General features: G+C 45.3%; 2 protein-coding genes across 8 annotated transcripts in view; one reads left to right on the top strand and one right to left on the bottom strand.

The window, feature by feature from the left end:
* LOC120063028 (SH2B adapter protein 3-like) overlaps positions 1–4517 on the top strand; it is a 68092-nt gene extending 63575 nt beyond the window's left edge. For all 3 annotated transcript variants that reach the window (XM_039013136.1, XM_039013137.1, XM_039013138.1), the window contains exons 5-8: positions 1058–1149; positions 1639–1853; positions 1994–2159; positions 2418–4517. In XM_039013136.1, coding sequence (XP_038869064.1) covers positions 1058–1149; positions 1639–1853; positions 1994–2159; positions 2418–2758 — 814 coding nt within the window. In that variant the 3' untranslated portion in view covers positions 2759–4517. The remainder of the gene's footprint in view (positions 1–1057; positions 1150–1638; positions 1854–1993; positions 2160–2417) is intronic.
* An 897-nt stretch (positions 4518–5414) lies between these two features.
* The window catches only part of LOC120063027 (ataxin-2-like), a 31078-nt gene continuing 16260 nt past the window's right edge, over positions 5415–20232 (bottom strand). For 3 of the 5 annotated variants that reach the window (XM_039013130.1, XM_039013132.1, XM_039013133.1), the window contains 15 exons: positions 18845–19011; positions 17383–17595; positions 15089–15268; positions 14714–14890; positions 14397–14504; positions 14206–14276; positions 12055–12365; positions 11803–11869; positions 11507–11653; positions 9982–10054; positions 7852–8045; positions 7566–7695; positions 6959–7293; positions 6623–6788; positions 5415–5971 (listed from right to left, as the gene is read on the bottom strand). In XM_039013130.1, coding sequence (XP_038869058.1) covers positions 5952–5971; positions 6623–6788; positions 6959–7293; positions 7566–7695; positions 7852–8045; positions 9982–10054; positions 11507–11653; positions 11803–11869; positions 12055–12365; positions 14206–14276; positions 14397–14504; positions 14714–14890; positions 15089–15268; positions 17383–17595; positions 18845–19011 — 2359 coding nt within the window. In that variant the 3' untranslated portion in view covers positions 5415–5951. The remainder of the gene's footprint in view (positions 5972–6622; positions 6789–6958; positions 7294–7565; positions 7696–7851; positions 8046–9981; positions 10055–11506; positions 11654–11802; positions 11870–12054; positions 12366–14205; positions 14277–14396; positions 14505–14713; positions 14891–15088; positions 15269–17382; positions 17596–18844; positions 19012–20232) is intronic. The other 2 variants (XM_039013131.1, XM_039013134.1) reach the window with 2 other exon arrangements.

The raw sequence follows: 20232 nt of genomic DNA, 5'->3' as shown, positions 1-20232 counted from the left end.
TCAAACTGCCATCGATAAAATGCAATTGTGGTCGTTGTCCGTATCTTATGCCTGCCCATACCATAACCCCACCACCACCATGTGGCACTCTGTTCACAACGTTGACATCAGTAAACCGCTTACCCACACAATGCCATACACGTGGTCTGTGGTTTTGAGGCTGGTTGGACATACTGCCAAATTCTCTAAAACAATGTTGGAGGCGGCTTATGATAGAGAAATTAGCATAACATTCTCTGGAAACTGCTCTGGTGGACATTCCTGCAGTCAGCATGCCAATTGCACACTCCGTCAAAACTTGAGACATCTGTGGCATTGTGTTGTGACAAAACTGCACATCTTAGAGTGGCCTTTTACTGTGCCCAGTACAAGATGCACCTGTGTAATGATCATGCAGTTTAATCAACTTCTTGATATGCCACACCTTTCAGTTGGATGGATTATCTTGGCAAATGAGAATCGCACACTAACACGGATGTAACCACAATTGTGCACAAAATATGAGAGAAATAAGCTTTTTATGTGAGTATGAAAAATGTCTGGGATCTTTTATTTCAGCTCATGAAACATGGGACCAACACTTTACATATTGCATTTATATTTTTATTCAATATACAATGTAAACTTACTTTTAATCCATCTGTCTGCATATTTCAAGACATGGCATATGGGGTTGTCGTGAGATACCCAATGGGCTAAATCCCTAGCAAACAGGTGATTAATCAAATTGCATTCTATACTGAAGATCATGATTAGGTGATTATTGGAGTCAGGTGTGTTAGCTGGGGCTGAGGCAAAACTGTGACACTAATCAGGCCCTCGAGGACTGGAATTGCCCACCCCTGGTCTAGACGATTCTCTTCTCATCACTCATCTTGAAAAAATGTATCAATCAGTCCGCCATCATTAACACAATGGAAAAAATCAAATGATTTATTTAAATAGTACATTTCAGCCTTGTGCAGTTGATGGCAGCGTCATGTCAAGAAGGATGGGCTAACGTTTTAGCCCAGTCTGGATTGGCTGCTGCTAACTGAAGTCATTGTTTATTACACAGGTCTGGCAGTGTGGATTTGGAGCTCCTAACCTACCCTGTGGACAATGCTGCGATGGCCAACCGGAGAGGGAACTCCGAGTCAGGGAGTCAGGGTGGGTGTCAGGGACAGGAAGGGTCGGACCCCAACCTGGAAGTGTGTAACAATTAATATCTCAGGATGATATTGTATCTTTATGTTTGAAATTATGCTGTAGTGGTTGGCCCAGTCACTTGTAACGGTTTGAGGAGTTGTGGGTATGATTCCTGCATGGGCTGCATGTATATCTTATGAACATTCCGGCAGGGCGACAGGTAGTCTAGGGGTTAGAGCGTTGGACCAGTAACAGAAAGGTTGGTGGTTTGAATAACCGAGTCAACAAGGTAATCGGTATTCTGTCGATTTTTCCCTTGAGCAAGGTGATTAACCCAAATTTGCTCTAGGGGCACCATACTACTATGGCTGACCCTGTTAAACAACAAATTTCACTGCAACTATCCAGTGTGTGTACCCCCCAAAAAATGAGCTATTTGTGGATCAAAGTGTCTGCTAAATGACCATGTTACATTCTGTTCTTACACTTCACTTGTTGTCCCCCCACTAGGATCTGCGACCTTTGCCCTCTCGGAGCAGGTGTACCATAAGACTGACCACTTCCTGTGTTCATACCCCTGGTTCCACGGGCCCATCTCGCGGGTCAAGGCGGCCCACCTGGTCCAGAACTTGGGCCTGGAGGGCCACGGAGTGTTCCTAGTGAGGCAGAGTGAGACTCGCCGCGGAGACTACGTCCTCACCTTCAACTACCAGAGCAAGGCCAAGGTGGGGCGCACACACCTTGGATCTACCATAGGTTCTAGAAGAATACCTTCTTAGTTTTTGATATCATGAAGATGTCTGAATAAAAGCATCGTTGACATTGTTGTTCATGTCGATGTATCTCCCTCCGCCTCTTTCTGCAGCACCTGCGTCTGTCTCTAACAGAGTGGGGTCAGTGTAGGGTGCAGCACCTGCGCTTCCCATCCGTCATGGACATGCTCAGTCACTTTCGCCTCTACCCCATACCCCTGGAGTGTGGCACTGCCTGTGACGTCACCCTCTCAAGCTTCGTGGTGGCTAACTCCCAAGGTGAGCCCTCGTCACTGACCCCTGACCTACACTGGACACAAACACACGCACCCACCAATACTTTTGAACTTAGGGCTACTGCTAACACTTAACTTTACATAAATGTATCTAAAAAAATTGCACACAAAGAAATACTATTTTATTATAGATGTGCCATAAACAGCTACTTGGATATAAAGTATATGGGAATCCGCACAGGATGTTACAAGTGAAACCCTTTGTCAGCATAAATAATGTTATGTCATTGTGTCCTCTCAGGTCAGATTTCAGCGGCTGTTCTGGTTCCCTTCTCCCTGAACTGCTGGAGCTCCGAGCCCAGCCTGGCCCACTGCAGCCCAGCCACCTGCCCCAGCCTGCTCCCCTCAGCAGGCCCCTCTCCAGGCCCTCTGCCCCAGCCCGGACACCCTCATCTATACACCTCACCCCTCCCAGACCTCCCCACCTCGGGTCCCCTGCGTCGGAGCGAGTCGGTGGGCCGCAGACCCCTACTGCGTCACCCCAACCCCCACCCACCCTTTACTCAGCGAGACTCCGACTACGAACTGGAGCCAGACAGGGGCCGCAAGCGGGCCATCGACAACCAGTACATGTTCCTCTGACCGGCCGACTCCCTTTCACAGCCGGCCCAGAGGTCACCGCAAAACTCCAAGCAAGTGCCAGATGGACTCATGAGTGAACGTGTATGCCCAAGTTGAGGTCTGTTTCGTGGTGGGGGTGACAGAGTTCATTATGAATGTATTTTTAGGATAGTGTTTAATATTGTTATGATTATTCTCATTTTATGAAGCAGATGTCGTTGTTTTAAGGGATGTTGCTACATGGGAAAGGTCTTCCCTCAGGCAGGGGAGGGGGGCACCCTCACTGCCTCTCCCTCCCCCTTTAACCCCATAAAGAAAGCGGTCGGGAGGGGACACACCCTATTCTAGAGTCCCTGTTCCCCTCCACAGCCTCGACTCTCAAGCCCTGTGCACAAATCTTGTATAACACATTTCACACAATGTTCGTGATACAGAGTTTGTCTGCCCAAAAATGTTTACACAACCACTGTGCAAAACTCTGTTGTATCACAAAGCATTGTACAACTTGAATAGGGCCAAATATTAGCATGTTAATTTCCTGTTGGCATTTAACAGAAGAGTCCTTACCTTCATAGCATTAACTTCTTTCATCTTAACATTGTTCTCTCCAGCTCTACGACTCAAGGACAAAGCTGGACCTTTCTGAAGGCATTTGTTTTTTGCTAGTTAAATGTTTCCAAATGCTACATTTGAACGTTTGTCTTCTATGGCTTCTTAATCAGTGAGCTCTTGAAAGAGACAAACTTCGCCAAAGAAAAGACTGCACTCCCTTGCTTTGACGAAGAACCCTTGTGTACATGGCCCCTTAACACATTTTATGTAAGCAACCGTTCTGGTGTACATTTTGTTTAGTAATTAAACATTCTTCTTTAACATACCAGTACCCGTCACTTTTCTGTATGTACATCTTTCCCTTGCCTAACACTAACTTAGCAGTGAAACCTTAATCATTGAGTTGTACAGCTTACCCTCTAGAAGTCCTACAGTATTTATGGTCATGTTCATTTCTTATCATAGAAGGGCTTTGTTTTTAAGAAATGCACAAAGGCAGGTTGATTTCCTTTTTAAATGATCAGGACATCGACTTGCCTTTTCATTGCATGACCCAGCTAAAAATCTATCAAGGAATTTTACAATGGTTTTTAATCAGGTACCTTCCAAAATTGAAACTGACATTGTCAAATGTTTAGGTGGGAAAAAAGGTTAGACAATTGCGGTTTGTTTCCTGTGCTTAAATTGAAACTAATCCCAATCTGTTCTGCAAATGCAACAGGAAAGCAACGGTATCATTGACTTATCAGTCCCTTTGACCTGTAGCCAGAAAGACTGCCTTGCCTGAAAACTGCTGTTGCTTTACGTGTTTGAACTTAGTGCAATAACTGAGATTTCCAATAATTTAGCCTATGGCACATTGAACGCTTTATATTATAGCTTAACCTGTACATCGTCTTTGCACTCAATCATATTGGGAAAACACAAATCACACCAAGAGTTCTGGCAAGCTTAGTGCATTCCACTACTGTAGTCTGGTGTTGCTCACTCTTCAACACCTGTCTGTCTGCACATATCAGGTTAGTTTTATACTCCAAATGGCCCCAATGTACCTCAGGCCTATGTATTAGAACATTTGCTTACATGCATTTATTTTGCCCAGTCAGTCAAGCTTTCTGACATTGTTCCAAGTTCAACTGATTTAATGTGTCTTCTCAATACTGTTGATTATCTGTTATGTATTAGCACTAAACATTCCCCCCAAGCTAATTAAACCACAAAAGCTTTCCATCTGTCAATCTTTGATCAACTGTCACATTTTCCTTAGTTATAAGCATTCTAAATTATCTCAACTGTATATTTGACTTTTGTAATATAAAGCTAACCCAAAAAATGTACCTACAACACAGCAATTTTTTTGTGACTATGAAAAAGCTCCACCCTTCCCTCGTGGTTGTTTTTCTGCATATATTACTTTGACAAGTCTAAAAATGTGTGCTCTGAAATTAATAGACACAGGTATAAAACAGCATTGTATGGCTCCTGCACATAGCCCTATAATGCTTTCACCGGTCTAGTCCTTTCAGATCAAAGTGGGTGAACCAAGAACAACCCAAGAGACATGGTGTGAAACATGAGTCTTGTTTATACCTGGTGGCATCCTGATCTCATTGACATTTTAAGACCGGTTTCGGCTCATCCTGACCACCTCCAGAAGTAGTCAGGGATAAATTGATTTGTTGAATGAAAGCAGTGGGCAGAGCTTAGTGACAAATAAAGGCCTTTAAGGATGGTAGGTTGGAGGGCGTTAATTATTCTAAAATTACTTACTGAGTAGCGTACTAGGCACAGGTTCTAATCTTGCAGATCTTAATTTTAAAAAAGGATTTGTAAACATATCTGGATGGTCAAATCATTATACCACCCTCTAAAATCAACGGGATAGGGACCAGAAAGTCAGATTCTTGCCGATGCCCGTTCTTACGTGTGAACCTTGCTTGGCCATTTGCAACTGACTTTGGACCAATTTACCGGTAACTACAATGCATATTTACTGGAAATTAAATTGTAATTCGTATCGGTCAAGGCCACTGACAAACCTATACTTCATTTTTAGACGTAATCAATGAATGGCATTACAAAATTAACACTTGCTTATGCAAAAAAACACAAGACTGCTATCCGGTTTTTAAAACTTTTTTTTATTCCCCCCCCCAAATGTTTTAAATTATTTATATTATCTACAAAGTAAAAGTTACATAATGGTCAGGTGAGAAGTGGGATCACTTTAGCCATCATAATTAATAAATAATGTTTGTCCTTCAGGCCGAACTTGTTATTAATTACAGGAAGATTCTAATTTGTTTTAGTTTGGTTAAAACCTGTTCTGAAGTCTTGAATGCAGCAGCTGTTAAAATAATTTTCATATCAAGGTGCAGATAATTATATCTTTCTCGCAATTCTTAATTGGCAAGCTGAATCAAGTTTTATTAGGGACCCTCTGCAGGTTTCTTAAAAGGTGTGTGTGTGTGGGGGGGAGACCGCGGGATCCGTTCTGTTATTAATCAAACTCCAACCTGTTGAACATTCTTTATGGCTGGGAGAGGAAAGCATATGTGTAGTAGCATGACGAGAGATCTGTGTGGCTTCTGTGTCAAGACCCTTGAAGAGAGCGAGGGCTGGATAGGGGGTCCAATGTTCTCAGTAGCACCCTCCACAGCTGCTACTGATGGTGCTGTTGCACTGGAGGGACACAAAACGGAGGAAATCAGTGAAATTGGCCAGTCGTGGTTAGAATACATTAATCATCCAATCAAATTTGATTTGTCACATGCACCAAATACAACAGGTGTAGACCTCACTGTGAAATGCTTACTTTACAAGCCCTTGACCAACAATGCAGTTCAAGAAAGAGCGTAAAAAATTCTAATCAATCAAAAAGTAACAAATGTACATGACTATATACAGGGGGTACCGGTACTGAGTCAATGTGCGGGGGTACAGTTTAGTCGAGGTAATTTGCAAAGTGACTATGCATAGATAATAAACAGTGAGAAGCAGCAGGATAAAAACAAAGGGGGGGGTCAATGTAAATAGTCCAGGTGGCCATTTGATTAATTGTTCAGCGGTCTTATGGCTTGAGGGTAGAAGCTGTTAAGGAGCCTTTTGGTCCATATCACTTATTACAAGAATTTCAGTTTTCAGCTAAATGTATCATTAACGATAATGCTGGGGAAAATTGGATCAAACATTAACGTGATGAACAAACATATTTGCCCCAATTTAATACTTGGAAGTGTATTTAGTTGAACAAGCCGTACAGAGACATCCGTCAGGTGATTGGAAGAGTCCTACCCCTGAGGCATATAGGGATGGGGTGACGTAGAGATGTACCTTGGGGGTGTGCCAAGTAAGAGAAGTGTGTAGTGGAGGACACCGGGATGGGGTTGAGGGCGTTCTGGGGGAGTTGGGGCTGGTGGCCGCCTGGCTGCTGGGTGGCCATCAGCATCATCTGAGGGTGGCCTGGGTGGGAGGGAACCATCCCAGACTGCATATGGGCCTAGGGGGGGGAGAGAGAGAGAAAGAGAGAGAGAACATTAGTAGAAAGAGATACATACAACTGTTATTGACTCCATAAAAGGGTTTTGTGTTTTTGTTCCTGGGACCACTAACCTGTTCATATAGTATGTACTCAGAGTGAAGGGAAGGGCTTCTGAAGGTGGAGCTCACCTGCTGCATGTGGGCCATGTGGGAGGGGTTGTAGCCGTGCTGCATCTGCTGGGGGTGGAGGTAGACGGCCTGCTGGGCCGAGGGGAAGCTGCCCTGGGGGGACTGGGGGTTGGTCCCCGGGGTCATGGAGGGCGGGGTGGGGGCCAGGGCCTGGTACATCTGCTGCTGGGGCTGGTTGCCCATGTGCAGGGCCTGGGCGGCTGCAGCCTGGTGCTGTTGGACGGGGCTGGGAGCCGGGTGGTTTCCCCCATGCTGCCCGCCCTGCTGGGCCTGGCCTGTGGGCGTGACCGAGGGTTGGGGGTGCTGGTACTGCTGCGGCATGGGGCCTTGTGACACTGGAACCCCAAAACAAAGACTGGGTTATTGGCACGGACCAGATTGAATGTAGAGTGTTTGCTTTACCACAACAAAGTTATCTAAACATACATTTTTTGGGGGAACTGGAGTGAGTATGCAACGCTATTACAAATTTCTCTACTTCCGGTCCCAGAACCTAAATGAAGTAGCTAATTTTGTTCTGGGTGCCAAGATAAGGTACACAAAGACAGAAGACTAAACAAAGTGACAATAGAGTGACACACAGAGGGGGGGGGGGGGCGTTGCTTACCATACATGGTGTGAGTCTGCTCGCCATACTGGGTGGTGGAGGAGGAGACCAGCTGGCCGGGCTGGCCGTGGTTGGGAGGGGCCATCATCCTGGCCTGACTCTGCATCACCGGGCTAAACACATGCTGAGCCTTTGGGGGAGAGACACATTGCTTGTGCATGTGTGTGGGTGTGTCCTATTCACAAGACACTGCTAATGATTTAAAGGCATACATGCCAATCTTTTCTGATACCTTTATGGACCGTGGAAAGACTCGAGTCGAGTTGTAATTTTGGCATATTGTTACCTGTGACTGGTAGTGGGGCATCTGCTGCATCAGTTGCTGGCTGGTAAACTGCTGTGGGCTGCAGGTGAAGTACTGGGCTGAATAGGTGGGGCTTTGGGCCACAATGGGCTGCCCCGCGGCCTGGGCCGGGTGCATCATGGTGGGTGTGCCCTGGGGGTGGTGCTGGTCTGACCTCTGCTGGGGCATGTTGGCTACTGCAGCAGCCAGTGGAACACAACATCCAGGATTACAGGAAAGAGATAGTTGAAGTCGGAAGTTTACATACACTTAGGTTGGAGTCATTAAAACTCGTTTTTCAACCACTACACAAATGTCTTGTTAACAAACTATAGTTTTGGCAAGTCGTTTCGGACATCTACTTTGTGCATGACAAGTAATTTTTCCAACTATATCACAATTCCAGTGGGTCAGAAGTTTACATACACTAAGTTGACTTTGCCTTTAAACAGCTTGGAAAATACCAGAACATGATGTCATGGCATTAGATGCTTCTGATAGGCTAATTGACATAATTTGAGTCATTTGGAGGTGTACCTGTGGATGTATTTCAAGGCCTACCTTCAAACTCAGTACCTCTTTGCTTGACATCATGGGAAAATCAAAAGAAATCAGCCAAGACCACAGAAAAAAAATTGTAGACCTCCACAAGTCTGGTTCATCCTTGGGAGCAACTTCCGCCTGAAGGTACCACGTTCATCTGTACAAACAATAGTACGCAAGTATAAACACCATGGAACCATGCAGCCGTCATACCGCTCAGGAAGGAGACGCATTCTTTCTCCTAGAGAGGAAGTACTTTGGTGCGAAAAGTGCAAATCAATCCCAGAACAGCAAAGGACGATGTGAAGATGCTGGAGGAAACAGGTACAAAAGTACCTATATCCACAGTAAAACTAGTCCCATCTCGACATAACCTGAAAGGGCGCTCAGCAAGGAAGAAGCCACTGCTCCAAACCCGCCATAAATAATCCAGACTATGGTTTGCAACTGCACATGGGGACAAAGATTGTACTTTTTGGAGAAATGTCCTCTGGTCTGATGAAACAAAAATAGAACTGTTTGGCCATAATGGCCATCGTTATGTTTGGAAGCCGAAGAACACCATCCCAACCGTGAAGCACAGGGGTGGCAGCATCATGTTGTGGGGGTGCTTTGCTGTAGGAGGGACTGGTGCACTTCAGAAAATAGATGGCATCATGAGAAAGGAAGATTATGTGGATATATTGAAGCAACATCAAGACATTAGTCAGGAAGTTAAAGCTTGGTCTTCCAAATGGACAATGACCCCAAGCATACTCCCAAAGTTGTGGCAAAATGGCTTAAGGACAACAAAGTCAAGGTATTGGAGTGGCCATCACAAAGCCCTGACCTCAATCCTATAGAGAATTTGTGGGCAGAACTGAAAAAGTGTGTGCGAGCAAGGAGGCCTACAAACCTGACTCAATTACACTAGCTCTGTCAGGAGGAATGGGCCAATACTGACCCAATTTATTGTGGGAAGCTTGTGGAAGGCTACCCAAAACGTTTGACCCAAGTAAAACAATTAAAAGGCAATGCTACCCAATACTAATTGAGTGTAAGTAAACTTCTGACCCACTGGGAATGTGATGAGAAATAAAAGCTGAAATAAATCATTCTCTACTATTATTCTGACATTTCACATTCTTAAAATAAAGTGGTGACCTAACAGGAACTTTTTACGAGGATTAAATGTCAGGAATTGTGAAAAACTGAGTTTAAATGCATTTGGCTAAGGTGTATGTAAACTTCTGACTTCAACTGTATGTTCACGGGGGGGACAGCCTTCTTAAATTCAATATTAGTCTACAGTACTGAATTTAACCTATGACATGGTTTCCAAAAGCACTGTTAATCAGAGCAGCTCCCCAGCAGTTCGCTCCCCAGCAGACTAGACAGCAATATCTAGCACCGCTACGACCCCATGCAGGCCAGGTGTTACAACGAAAAATGTACCTGCACACGTGGTCTTATTCTCTTTTGACTATGCGTTTGCTAGAATACTTTGACTCCATACGCATGTGTGTCTGACATACCAAGATGCTGAACTGTGCTATTAGTGAAGACAGGGGACTACATGGGACAGACAGCACTGGCAGTGAGCATTCTCACCTTTACCTGGTCTGTAGGGCTTGGACTGGCTCACCGTCATATGAGGCATCTGGACATGGTACATCGCTGGAGACTGAGAGATGAGAAGAAGACAACGTTTAACCAACTGAAACCTTACATTGATTCTCCGCCCCCCCCCCCCCCACCCTTTCAACATTGACTCCCTTCTCATCCACCCACACTCCTTGTTCACAGCATGCCGTGTGGACTTGGAGTGAGAAGAAAGGTTGGCTGGGCACTTACCTTAGGCCACATGGATACAGTGCAGCTGTCCAATGGGTTCCAACATAGCCCATTTACTAACCTGGATGACCATGCACTTCTTATTCTATATCTATCTGCAAACATTAATGCAGGCTTATCAAATAAAGACGTGAGATATGCTCTGCATTGCTCCGGTGTTTGTAAACTGTGAGCAAGAATGACATAATACTAGTCATATTATTCTAGGCCTTATTCTAGGCCTAAGAATGTCACTTAAGAAAGCTGTTACAACAAGGATGAGGTTAAGTTCTTGATAACAACTGTAGCCAATTGCAAATTGGCAAACCAACATCTGATGAGACATTTTCAAGCAAGCAAAACATCTCATACGGATTTTTGGCAAAAGGGTAAGAAACAAGTAGATAGCTTAAGAAATGCACGAACCTTCCAGATAATGCTTTTCTAATGGAGAGAGAGGAAAGGGAGAGAAAAAAAAAAAAAAAATTCTTTAGTTGCTCGTTTTTTTCTTCAACCAGAAATTATTCTCTGAACTCAAATGACCGATGTTGGATTACCAACCATTTCTGATAGCAACTTCAAAACCAAAATATATTTTAGAACAATAAATCACTTAGTCCAGAGAAATCACCATCACACCATTATATATTTCACAACAGATTAACTTGTCTCACAAACTGCATTCAATCAGAGCTCTACATTACTTCCAACTACCCTACAACAAAACACTTATCTTCAAGGCTACAGAAAAGTTTAAAAATGAGATTCAATTCAGAGAAAACATTAATTCAACCTCGACTCGAACCAACCTAAAGTCTCTGGAAATGTCACAAACCAATATCAACAAGCAGTAGGCTACTGTACATGACTTCACACACGATGAGTTTATGGCTGTGGGATGGTGAAGACCGGTCAAAGTGGGGAATGGTGAAACGGTGACCAGACAGGCCAAAGTGAGAGGAGAGGGCCTCCAACATGTGCATGCCACAACTGCATATCCAAATTCTGACCACACAAATACACCCCCCCCCCCCTCCCTCATTTCTTCCTGTTGCATGATACATTCCTTGCAAGGAGAGAGATGCAGGGTTGATGCAACAGAGAGGACAACAGTGAGAGATATGACAGGAAAGGAGGCCAACTAAATATTTTAGAACACTCATACATCTTCCTTGCTGCTTAGGAACTCTGCATGCCAATCATTAACCAATTATCATTCAAGGGTATGTCTGAGCTTCCACAAGTACTCTTCTGAGCTGCAGAGGCATGCAGGTGGGATGGAGAGTGTGTGCATGTGTCTCACCTGAACTCCAGGGCTGACTGGGGTCAGAGGGTACATCTGGGGGAAGCAGACCGTCTGGCTGTAGACTTGTTGGGGCTGCTGCACCACGATGGAGGGGCTGGGCTGGCCCTGGGGTCGCGGGGGGGTTGGAGTGGTGGCCGGCTTGGGCTGCAGGCCACACGCACGCACACACACACACACACACACGACAGGGAAACTCTATAAAAGTCACTACAGCTTAAAAAGGAATGTCTGTCTCAAGTGGCAATGTCAAAAAGCCGGATGAGAATAGTTACTGGGGCAGTCAGACAACTAACCTGAGTATTGAACACCCTGGGTTTGAACTCATGGGCATTAGGATTGAGAGTCGACGTCATGATTTGACTGCGGACCGGGAAAAAAGAACACAGTTAACTCGAGACAAAATCATTTTTTCCCCTCAACATTTTTCGCTGGTCAGTTGTCGTTTTAAGCCACATTCTGTTATTTGTGCTTACCCTCAGAGGCCCATTCTAAAACACCAACTCAAATAGAAATAATGGGAGCAAATGCGTGGCCATGACACTCACTCTTTGACTGGCTCCTTTTCTTCTTTGTCCTCAGGCTTGGCCCCTCCGCTGAAGGTGGGTGCAGATGTCTGGACACCCTGTGAGGTCACGTCAGGCCCCCTCTTCTGCTCCGTGGCAGGACAGAGGGTAGAGGAGGATGGTGCTCCAGGGCTGCCTGTCTTGCTGCTCCCGGTGGGGGCCACAGCGCCCTCCTCAGACCCCTCCAAACCCTTGTCCAAAGGAAGCTCCTTGGGCTTTTCTCCCGCGGCATCTGGTGAAGGCTTGGTCATCATCTGCTCAAACTGTGGATCTGGGTTAGAGCTGGACTGCAACTGAGCGAGAGAAAGAAAGCGAGAAAGAGTGTTTTGATCGCAAGCCGATAGTAAGTCAATACGACTAGCAATGAAGAATTGGTAGTTAGCTATCCACGAAGAATTGACAGCATAACATTAGTTTTAGTTATTTTTTTCTTTCAACTAGCTGGCTAGATATTACGATTCACAAACAGCTAGCCGATAATTATGAAGTAAAACATTTTCTTTGTGTACATATATATCTTGTAAAGTTTATTGCCATTGTCCTGGCTGGAAAAAGGTTCAGTAAATGATGAGGTGCAACCAGCGTGAGGTAATATAGCAGGGAGGAGTGCGAATGCCTTTCAAATGTAGGTTGTCCACCCACTCTGCCCAGTGGGTGAAAATGCACTATGGTGATTAAATTTCACTTCCTTATGTTCTAAAATACATTTTACCAAGACAAATATGATTAATCATGTTCTGAATCGTTCAGTGGGGTCTTTCATTAAGAGCCAGTTTGCGCTGTTCTGTGAAGGGAGTAGTACACAGCGTTGTACGAGATCTTCAGTGGCTTGGCAATTTCTCGCATGGAATAGCCTTCATTTCTCAGAACAAGAATAGACTGACGAGTTTCAGAAGAAAGTTCTGTTTCTGGCAATTTTGAGCCTGTAATTGAACCCACAAATGCTGATGTTCCAGATACACAACTAGTCTAAAGAAGGACAGTTTTATTGCTTCTTTAATGAGCACAACAGTTTTCAGCGGTGCTAACATAATTGCAAAAGGGTTTTCTAATGATTAATTTGCCTTTTAAAATGATAAACTTGGATTAGCTAACACAACGTGCCATTGGAACACAGGAGTGATGGTTGCCAATTATGGATTATCTATGTAGATAATCCATAAAAAATACAAAAAAATCTGCCGTTTCCAGCTACAAGTCATTTAAAACATTAACAATGTCTACACTGTATTTCGGATCAATTTGATGTTATTTTAATGAACAAAACATGTGCTTTTCTTTCAAAACCAAGGACATATCTAAGTGACCCCAAACTTTTGAACAGTGGTGTATATCAGAAAAATCGTATTTCGTAACCCAATATATCCGATAATAAGCACCGAGCTCTGTTGCCATAGCTGTGCAGGTTTCGGGCGAACAACTTGAGAATTTTACATGTTGTGGTCGTCGTCTTTAGAAGTTGTTTTAACAGGTTATGACACGAGCTGAATTCAATAGAAAAGGCTTTGAAAATAAAACGCTTGTTGTATGCTCAGCATTCCGTTGACATCTCAGAGATCCGCTACGTCATCTCTCAAAATTGATATCCATCTTACCGCTATATTGTTTTATGTCCTGCGGAGAAGATGACGAGTTCAACAGGAAAGTGAGCCTGTCAGGTAGCCAGTAGCATTAATTCTTGCACAGAATCCAGCCTAGCTGACATGATGCAATTTTCTTTATTTTTGACCACTTTTTCTCTGGCCTCCATTGATTTAGTCACCCAAATTCTGGCCATCCTACAAGGGTAAAAACTTTTGAACAGATTATGAAAGAGACATGAGGTTTGGACCATTGGTTTTCTTAGAGGATTATCTACACAATTAACATTATTTTACCCATTGGTAAAAATAGACATTTTTGATTGGACACCCTATCAAATGTAATATTTGATGTATTCTCCACATAAGAACATTCTCAAGAGAACGTCTGCGGAGAATGCACTCAGAGCATGAGAGCGTGGAGACAGTAGTATGCATATTGAGAAACACCTTAAGATTCTTTGTGACAACTTCTGTATTTTACTGTCAATACCTCTTGATGAAGGAAAGTGACACTACAATAAATGCCTGATAGTGAGGACATTTAACTTACCCTAAAATCGACACTAAATTTCTTTAAGTTGTCTATTTGTTTTCTGTGGTCTGGTGCCATGGAGGGGGGTCCTGCAGCGAAAGAGAGAAATAAAGCGAGAGAGAGGAGACATCGATCATTTCACCGCTAGTTTGATTTGAGACTTTGAAATATAATCTTCCTAAAAAGTGAGCCGTGTCCACACTGCAGACCTTTAGAGAGGGGTCTGCTGATACTAGGGGGGCTCTCCAGAGGCTTCATGTTCTCCTTGTTGGCCGTAGGGGAGTTCTGTCTCGTCTCCTGGACCCGAGACTCTTTTGCTATATCGACGGAAGAAAGAGAGGAAAAGAGTCACCCTCAGTTCTATCGTCGAGTGCGGCCGAGCAAACTGCTTTGTTTCAGACGGTTTAGCCTGAGCTCACAGCAAAGGGGAGCCACAATTTTATCATTGTGTATCAACTCTTCCCAAAATGTTCTACGTATAAAAATGTTTAAAAACAGTCTGCATGGATGTGGCAAACAGACTTACCCTCTGCTGAGGGAGTGGCGGCCATATCCCGGGCGGGGCTAGCAGCAGTGGGTGATGAGGCTGACTGTGTGGTAGCAGGTTCTACGGGGGTGGTCCCAGTCTGGGCCAAGGGGAGGGAGGAAGGGCCAGGGGAGGCCCCGCCCATTCTGTTCTGCCGAGGGGAGCGAGGCCTGTGTACTTTAGGAGAGAGCAACGAACGCTGTTAACTGAAAGTCACACAGAACTACATCCCTTGCACTACATAGCCTTCACAGCTACAATACACACGTGCCTACTATGACCATGCAGTGGCTATTTGAGTAACATTTCTGTACAATCCAAGTTATTGTCAGGGGGTGTCATTCCCATCCCAATCCTGAGAGAGTGGTCTCTTACCTCCGCTGACCACGGAAGACCAGGTGCCACCGGAAGAGCTGCTGCGGGTTGGCGGGGGCACAGGCACCTCTCCTGGAGCATTGTGGGGCATGAAGTCTACTCCCGGAGGGACTCTACCCCCAGGGGGAACTCTGTGGGTGCGTGGGGTGCGCTGTGTCTTCGGTGACATTCTGGGAGGGCCTGGAGGGAGACAGATTGTTGTGAGACATCACATCATTTAGATAGAAGCGGAGGTAGGGACTGCAATCATCCATTAGTACCAGTAGTGCTCCGTCTGTTGGACCAGGGATAGCAGGGACACCCCTGCCAAAGGAAAAGGTTAAATCAAATTAGCTGTGGGCCTCCCGAGTGGCGCAGTGGTCTAAGGCACTGCTTTGCAGTGGTAAAGGCGTCACTACAGATCCAGGTTCGATCCCGGGCTGTGTCGCAGCCGGGCCGTGACCGGGAGACCCATAAGGCAGTGCACAATTGGCCCAGCTTCATCCGGGTTAGGGGAGGGTTTTGCCGGCTGGGATGTCCTTTTCCCATCGCGCTGTAGTAATTTGTGGCGGGCCAGACTCATGCACACTGACTTTGGTAGCAAGCTGTGCGGTTTTTGCCTCCTGCACATTGGTGCGGCTGGCTTCCGGGTTAAGTGAGCAGTGTGTCAAGAAGCAGTGCAGCTTGGCAAGGCTCTTGACCTTCGCCTCTCCCGAGAAGAACTCTGGAGCGCTGTCAGAGTGACCATCGGGTTCTTGGTCACCTCCCTGACCAAGGCCCTTCTCCTCCGATTGCTCAGTTTGGCCGGGCGGCCAGCTCTAGGAAGAGTCTTGGTGGTTCCAAACTTCTTCCATTTAAGAATGATGGAGGCCGCTGTGTTCTTGGGGATCTTCAACGCTGCAGACATTTTTTGGCACCCTTCCCCAGATCCGTGCCTCCACACAATCCTGTCCCGGAGCTCTACGGACAATTTCTTCAACCTCTTGGCTTGGTTTTTGCTCCGACTTGCACTGTCAACTGTGGGACCTTATATAGACAAGTGTGTGCCTTTCCAAATCATGTCCAATCAATTGAATTTACCACAGGTGGACTCTAATCAAGTTGTAGAAACATCAAGGATGATCAATGGAAACAGGGTGCACCTGAGCTCAATTTCGAGTCTCATAGCAAAGGGTATACTTACTTAATACTTATGTAAATATATATTATTTTTTTTTACACATTTGCAAAAATGTATAAAAACCTATTTTCGCTCTGTCATTATGGGGTAGTGTGTGTAGATTGATGAGGATTTTTAGAATAAAGCTGTAACGTTAAAAAAAAGGGGGAAGGGTCTGAATACTTCCCGAATGCACAGTATTAAATGTATTTTATAACATTTTCACGATGGTAAAACGTTTTCAGTGTAAACTTAAATTTTTTTAAAGATAATGGACCTATATATTTTTCTATAAAATCATCTTTGAGAACTAACAACCGCCAGTATAAAAACAGTTAAAGAGAATCTAATATTCCCAAAATGTTGTGGAATCAGGCCCCCATTGATTTTGTTATAATATTTGAGTCACTCAGATAGCAAGGCATAAGCCATGGCAAAATGTGTAGTATTCCAGGAAAATTGCTTATAAACTACAATTTCTTCTCTCAGCCCCAGACAGAATGTGTAGAATTGCAGGAAATTTGCTTTAAAACATAAACATTTTTGTCTCTGCAGACAAGAGGGCCTCAAAATTTCCGTTGGAGACCGCACCATTGGCCATGCCCACACGCACCCCCCCAACAATAACTGTCACCACTGCTGAAAACAAATCCTAGGGGAAACACTGATCATGAATACATACACCATATTTACATTCAACAATACAATGGCCGTCAATTCACCCAGTGGACATAAGCACTCACCGGTCTGCGTGACAGCAAGACTTTCACTAGTTTCACAATGCCACACATGGAAGTGTTACCGGTGAGTGAGACACACAGAGACCCAGCCCCCTGAAGAGACTGCCATGAGTGACCAACACCACACACAATTCACACTACAATGCAAATCGGGGTGAGTTGAGGGAGAGAGGCGAGAGCGAGAGCACGAGAGAGAAACAGCGAGTGAGAGGAGGAAAGGTAGGGTGAAGACGAAAACACACAACAAAAAAATGTCAAAGTCCAAAGCCGTGACTCAAAAGCAGCGTCAGGAGATTAGTGAGCGAAACACTACGAGTAGCAGTAGCACAGCTAGCCCAGTGTCAACCTAGTTCAGTGAGCCCAGCGGTGCATGTGGCTCTGTGTGTTCGCCACTCTGTTGGGAGGGAGGTAGCTACCTTCGGAGGACATGCGTCTATTGGGCATAGTGGAGACGAGAGCTGGAGCGCCGTGGGCGGAGGGGTGAGACGAGGGCCGGGAAGCCCGCGAGGGAGGTCTGGAGGGAGGCCGGGTGGGTGTGGCCACCCTGGTTGGGAGAGAGGGCCCTGACTGGTAGCAAAAAGGAGGACGCAAGGAGGGAGATGGGCAGGGAGATGGCCACGAGGCGGTACCTAATAGGGACAATTGAGAAAGCAAAGAAAGAAAGAGGACAAAACATTAAATAATGACAAATAATAGGGAGAAGCGGTAAATAGGAGGGATGAGGTCTATGAGGAAAAGGAGGGTGATTCAAGGAAAGGCGGAGAATGGTTTAGGTAGAGAGAGATAGAAACAGCGCAGCAAAGAAGAGAGAACTCCAGTGATGTTCTGATGAAAACAGTATAAACTTGAAAATGGTCAAAGAAACTTAAGCAGGTGCAGAACAAGAGGACATTTCAGGAAGCGAAACTCAATTGACATTCAAATTGTTAACGCAGGACGAGATGCATGTGATTAAGTTTTTTGGATGAGAGGATGACCCGTGTCCCTGAAACGCGAGGCCAAACCCATATGGGCCAGTTTCACAGACACAGATTAAACATAGGCCTGGACTAACAAGCACATTCCATGGAGATATTCAATGTCAAAGAAAGGTTTCAAATTAAAATAAAATCACACTGCAGGATTAAATGAGGATTAGTCTTTTTTGCGCTTTGCACAGTGCTTATTCTGTGTCAGAATAACCTGAATCCTACAGGAGAAAGTCTTAACTCAAATGTTGCATTTCGGAAAAAAACTGTTCTGAAGACTGGTAAGCATACCGGTGAACTGAAAACAAGGAACGCTGAAAACTAGGGATTGGGTAGATTCAAGAGTCTGAGATGGACCCATGCAAGGACAGCCAAAGCGATGTCCACACAACTGCCCTCTAACTATAGGATGCCTGTAACAACCCACTCAGGGTGAGAATCTCAATTGTATTTCCTTGATTCTTCATGTTCTCTCTCCTCACCTCCTTCTCAAAACCCATTGGATGAGAAGGTCAGAGGTCCCTCCCCTCTGACCTCATCTAATGGGTTTTGAGAAGGAGGCGAGATGACAAGGAATCAAGGAAATGGCTCCCGAGTGTTGCAGCGGTCTAAGGCACTGCATCTCAGTGCAAGAAGCGTGCGTCACTGCAGTCCCTGGTTCAAATCCAGGCTGCATTACATCCGGCCGTGATTGGGAGTCCCATAGGGCGGCGCACAATTGGCCCAGCGTCGTCCGGGTTTGGCCATCATTGTAAATAAGAATTTGCTCTTAACTGACTTTTCTAGTCTGGTTCTCCCAGGGTGACCCAACACGCATACTTCCTCTAGCTTTGACAATAGTGCCATCTCATTCTCAGTCATTGTGTGGTATCATTATTGTTCTGTGCTCTAGGGTACAGGGGGTCCTTACCTCCGTTGACAACCCGCTGGTCGGCTCCAGAGCTGGGGCTGTAGTCATGGGGACCTGGCCGCGGAGGTCCGCTGCTGCTCTGGACCAACTTGGGGGAGTTCTGACGACCCACTCCCCATGACATCCCCTCTCTGTTCCTCTGGCCCGGGGGAATGTACTTGTTTTCTCTATGGAGAGATCAGAGACCCAGGTGGACAAGTTACAAACTAATGCAACTGCCACAATGTCAAATCAGAGTTGTGAATTGGTGGAATCCTGCAATAAACCTACAAGCGCTCTTCTGAAATGTCCACAATGGAACAAGAGCTTGAAAACACTGCAGTATGCTAACCCTGCATGACTTAAGGAGCGAGTTACAAGTGACTGTCTGAACATGGCTGTAGCAACCTTTACAACCGGCAGGTAGCCTAGTGGTTAGAGTGTTGGGCCAGTAACTGAAAGGTTGCTGGATCGAATCATCGAGCTGACAAGGTAAAAATGACAAGGTAAAAAAAACTGTTGTTCTGCCCGAGCAAGGTATTTAACCCACTGTTCCCCGGGCGCCGAAGACGTGGATGTCAATTATGGCAGCCCCCCGCACCTCTCTGATTCAGAGGGGTTGGGTTAAATGCGAAAGACACATTTCAGTTGAATGCATTCAGTTGTACAATTAACTAGGTTTCCCCCTTTCCCTAAAGTGTTGGTTCCATGTTTCATGAGCTGAAATAAAAGGTCCCAGAAATGTACCATATGCACAAAAAGCTATTTCTCTCAAATTTGGTTCACAAATGTGTATACAATGCTGTTATACAATGCAGAGAATTGAATGTTCCTTTCTCTACCATAAGCCACCTACAACGTTGTTTTGGAGGATTTGGCAGTACGTCCAACCGGCCTCACAACCGCAGACCACGTGTCTGGCGTTGTGTGGGCGAGCGGTTTACTGATGTCAACGTTGTGAATAGAGTGTCCTTATGTTGGCGATGGGATTATGGTATGGGCAGGCATAAGCTACGGACAACACAATTGCATTTTATAGATGGCAATTTGAATGCACAGAGATAGAGTGACAAGATCCTGAGGCCCATTGCCCTGCCATTCATCACCTCATGTTTGAGCATGACAATGCACGGCCCATCGCAAAGATCTGTACACAATTCCTGGATGCCGAAAATGTCCAGGTTCTGGCCTGCATACTCAGACATGTCACCGATTGAGCATGTTTTGGATGCTCTGGATCGACGTGTACGACAGCGTGTTCCAGTTCCCGCCAGTATCCAGCAACTTCACAGCCATTGAAGAGGAGTGGGACAACATTCCACAATCAGCCTGATCAACTATGGAAAGGAGATGTGTTGCGCTGCATGAGGCACGGACTGGTTTCTGATCCATACCCCTACCTTTTTTTT

This window comes from Salvelinus namaycush, chromosome 18 (genome assembly GCF_016432855.1).
Source record: "Salvelinus namaycush isolate Seneca chromosome 18, SaNama_1.0, whole genome shotgun sequence".
NCBI lineage: Eukaryota > Metazoa > Chordata > Actinopteri > Salmoniformes > Salmonidae > Salvelinus > Salvelinus namaycush.
This window is presented reverse-complemented; position numbering and strand designations above follow the sequence as displayed.